The 4568-nt window shown below is 35.4% G+C and overlaps 1 protein-coding gene across 1 annotated transcript in view; it reads left to right on the top strand.

Moving 5' to 3' along the window:
* The first annotated feature begins 939 nt into the window (after positions 1-939).
* fmr1 (fragile X messenger ribonucleoprotein 1) overlaps positions 940-4568 on the top strand; it is a 45496-nt gene continuing 41867 nt past the window's right edge. The window contains exons 1-7 of the mRNA XM_067457881.1: positions 940-1246; positions 3021-3073; positions 3234-3327; positions 3426-3497; positions 3672-3820; positions 3927-4020; positions 4106-4222. Coding sequence (XP_067313982.1) covers positions 1196-1246; positions 3021-3073; positions 3234-3327; positions 3426-3497; positions 3672-3820; positions 3927-4020; positions 4106-4222 — 630 coding nt within the window. The 5' untranslated portion in view covers positions 940-1195. The remainder of the gene's footprint in view (positions 1247-3020; positions 3074-3233; positions 3328-3425; positions 3498-3671; positions 3821-3926; positions 4021-4105; positions 4223-4568) is intronic.

Here is a 4568-nt window from a genome sequence, read left to right on the forward strand (position 1 = left end):
ACTGACTACTACACAGAATATGAAAAATATCAAAAACTTTAGGAATCAGCTGATCACCAGCACCAATACCGGAACACGTTTAGCAAAATCTAGTCTAATTATCGTTATCAAGAAAATCCCAGAAAATATTGAGATATAATTTGTTGTCAATATCGCACACTGGGCAGAAGTAACATTTGACTTCTAATATTTCAATAAAAATTGTTACTCTAACATTGCTTGCAAAAACATCTGGTGACTGGTAACAAAAGTATAACACAGATACAAGTTACCGACATAAAAAATGCTTCCAAATATTTCAAAAGGTTTTTGAGTAATGACAACATGACCACTATTTTTACAATCGCCCTGGTCTCCCCTATTGAAGACACATGCAATATTAGCATCCTCTCCATTACATTTTGGTGTAAAATACAGAAATGTATAGGCTAAGTCATTGTTCAAGACTCACTATATGTTAAATGTATTTCTTGGCTTCACAAAATATAATAAGGATGATTAGGCCTACATCTTATCATTTACCCTATCTAATCTTTAATGCAATTAGGAAATACAACTTTATGGTGTTAATTTATGTGTGAAACCGGGTAGCAAATTATTTTATATAGCAAATTATTTTATATATTTATATATTTTCAAGCTGTACTGTTGTGTTTTATACCCCCCCCCCCAGTTGTTAATTTGTTATTCACTGTGTTATATGTTTTTTTTTTTTAAAGTCAAAATGAAAACGGGAAGATTTTGAATATATATATATATATATATATATATATATATATATATATATATATATATATATATATATATATTAATATATTATTAGTATTTTATTAAGTATATATTTAAAAATAATACTTAGCACATACAGCTAATTGAAGTGCAGAAAGTGGCGTTCAGAAGATGTAACGTTGATGTGTGTCACGTGACGGCGGCGTGTCTTCTCGAGTGAAGGGAAGCGGGCCCGTGTCACGTGACGGGGGAAATAGGGAGGCTCTTGTGTTTACATCGATGCGTTCAACAGCGGCTGCTGCAGACAGTCTACACATCAATGTTTTGCTTTCATTTCTCTGAAAACGAGCACAAACATCGGTACACACGGTAGTTGCGACGCCGCCCGACCATAAGACTGCTGTGTGATAAAGAGAGCGCGCGTCTGCTGCAGCTGTGATCGGTTGTGTATTAGATTACTGGCGTCATGGACGAGCTCGCGGTGGAAGTGCGAGGAGCGAGTGGAGCTTTCTACAAGGTGGGCTTCAGATCTCGTCTTATATGCGTCCTGTATGTGCCTGAGTCACCGGATGATGAAATGAATCTTTGTAAAATTGAATCGAGTCCGTCGTGAATGCAGATCTCAATGCACGATGTGCTGTAGGCCCACGAGGCCTCTTCGCCGAACAGGCGTTAAAGATGCATCGCAATTATTCGATATCATGTCTATTATTAATGCATATCAACTGTGTTGACACCAGAATCTGTCACTGTGCCCGCACGGTTCTGCCTGGAACTGTGTAGGGTACACCGAGTTCTCCACTTAGAGGCGATTGGTGTAATGTATTTCATTATTTTACATCATAATAATATCTGTATGGCTCTAGACATGACAGTGTAAATTGTGTTAAAATGAATGTGTATGTTCCCCCAGTGAAACTGCTTTAAAATGGCATTATCTGTACAGTTTAGGACAACGAAGTTGTAATATGTTAAAGCAGTTTATAAAGCAGCCATTTTTTATGTTCATGGAAAACTTAATTTTTTAATGCTTGTTTCCACACCTATACACAATACAATCATAAAATATTTAATTCAATCTGGATCTTTCTTGCCCCCCAAAGTTACGACCCACTAAAAATACTACTTCTACTAATAAACTATAGTATCATTTGCTTGTATTTATAGACCGCAAGAATATGTAAAAGGTTATAAATCAGCCATTTTCCATGTTTATGGAAAACCCGGGAATGCCAGGGAATTTTAAAATGCTCGTTTCCACACATGGGAAAAGTCGCTGAAATTAATAGTTTTTTTTTCAATTGATGTTTATTTTTTCTCAAGTTATGACCAACTAGAAATACTACCAATACTACTACTAATAATAATGCATAGTATAATTAGCTTGTATTTATGGACCACTATGTAAAAGATTTTAAATAAGCCATGTTCTATGTTTATGGAAAATCAGGTCATTTTAAAATGCTCGTTTCCACATGGTAAAAGTCACTGAAATGAATACAATCCTAAACAAATTTTTTTTCAATTTATGTTTATTTTTCTTAAGTTATGACCCAGTCTTAATAATGTAATTATTATGAACGTAATAATAAAAAAATATTTATGGACCGCTAGAATATGTAAACGCTTATAAATCAGCCATTTTCCATGTTTATGGAAGATCAGGGAATATCAAGGATTTTTCAAACCTGGGAAAAGTCATAGAAAATACAGACAGTCCCACACACTTCATGGAATAATTAAAAAAAAAATCAATTTATATATTTTTACTGTTTGTAAATATAATCTATCCACTCAAAATATTATTAATAGTAAAAAAAACTAGAAATTATCATCGCCTGTTTTTATGAACGGCTAGAACAGTAACGTGAAAGTCAAGTCAGTTGTACTCAATGTTACAATTCTGTAGATGTTATTCATTTTTTTCTGTCATATATATATATATATATATATATATATATATATATATATATATATATATATATATATATATATATATATTACTGGAAGTTTTTATAGGATTTGTAATCTTACATTTTCTGTTTCTTTTACGCATACCTATACAAAGAAAACATAAATAAAACAATTATAAATGTGTGAAGAAGAAATGTTAACTACGATATCAAAGTAATGCATTAGTCCATATAGTTTCCATCAAGATAACGGGTAAAAGAGTGGCAATTGTTCCAAGTGTATAGTATAAATCAACTCTCCAAGACTGTTGTTTTCAAAAAATGCTGTTGAATTTGTGAGGCCAGAGCCGTGTGTAATTACCTCATTATTTCTTCCAGGCTTATATTAAGGATGTTCAAGAGAGTACAGTCACAGTGTCTTTTGAGAACAAGTGAGTACCAGCTTCAGCACACGCGTGCCTTGTGAGCTCAAAATAGTTTCGTATTCAGATGTACAATTTTGCATTGTGTTCAATATAAATGTTTACATGTCATAAGTGAATATATAACTCAGATTTGTGACAGTGATGTTTAATGTAATTGCATTTGCAGTTGGCAGCCAGAACGACAGATTTCTTTCCACGATGTCCGGTTTCCACCTCCAACAGGCTTTCAGAAAGAGATCAATGAGAGTGATGAAGTGGAGGTATGTGCTGTCAAAGATTGTTAGACATGGATAACGTTCTTTAAACCTTAAACAAACGTTGCACGCGTATTTACCACATGTACCTGTCTCTTGCACAGGTTTACTCCAGGGCCAATGATAAGGAGCCCTGTGGATGGTGGCTAGCCAAAGTTCGCATGGTGAAAGGAGAGGTAAGCAGTTTTGTATTACTCTATAGAAGTAGAAGATTTTAGTAGTTTATGTACAAGCAAAATATATAACACTTAAACATGGTCATTTAGATTATTGCAAAAACGACAGTGAGCTAAGTAAGGGTTCTCCTAAAGTTCTATTGTAACCATTTTGTTGCTCTGTCCTGCACTTAGTTTTATGTGATAGAATACGCAGCCTGCGATGCAACGCTAAATGAAATCGTCACATTAGAGAGGCTACGACCTGTGAACCCCAACAAAGCAGCATCAAAGAACACCTTTCTCAAAATCCGACTAGATGTTCCTGAAGACTTAAGACAGATGTAAGTTCATGTCTTTTATGTGGATTCTTTATTTGTCTTTTAACCGGGATGCCATCATACACATACAGCAGCTTGACTAGCGTTTTCTCTGTTTGTTTCTGGATAGGTGTGCGAAAGACTCGGCACATAAAGACTTTAAAAAAGCGATCGGAGCCTTCAACGTCACTTATGACTCGGAAGAAAAGCAGTTGGTTATTTTGGTAATTTGCAATGTTTCTAATCCAATCGTTGATGCACGTCTGATATGGACGCTTTCCTAAGTGGAGTGTTTCCTTTCTCTTTCAGTCTGTTAATGAGGTCACGGCAAAGCGAATAGCCATGTTGAGCGACATGCACTTCAGGAGTCTGCGCACAAAGCTCGCGCTGATAATGAGGAATGAGGAAGCAACCAGACAGCTGGAGGTACTGCCCTGGACTCCCTGACGTTTAGTGTCAGGTTCACCACACTCACACAAGTCAGCGAAGACTGATACTCTCAAACAATCATTTGTCAAGTCAGAAACATATTTTATATAAAACACTTGTTGTTATTGCAATCTTATATTGTGGTTAATCAAGAAAGGCTGATTGTATTATTATGGAATTGACTGTTTTATATTTTAATATTAGAAAGCCATGCAGCATATCCCAGCACATAAATGCATGGAGCGGCAGTAGAGACAGTCTATATTTAACAGGTGCAAATGTGTATTACGTGCATAAGTGCACCGCTGCGATGGCCCATGCTCCTTCTTTGGCATGATATGAT

The sequence above is a fragment of the Pseudorasbora parva genome, chromosome 11, assembly GCF_024679245.1.
Source record: "Pseudorasbora parva isolate DD20220531a chromosome 11, ASM2467924v1, whole genome shotgun sequence".
Lineage (NCBI taxonomy): Eukaryota > Metazoa > Chordata > Actinopteri > Cypriniformes > Gobionidae > Pseudorasbora > Pseudorasbora parva.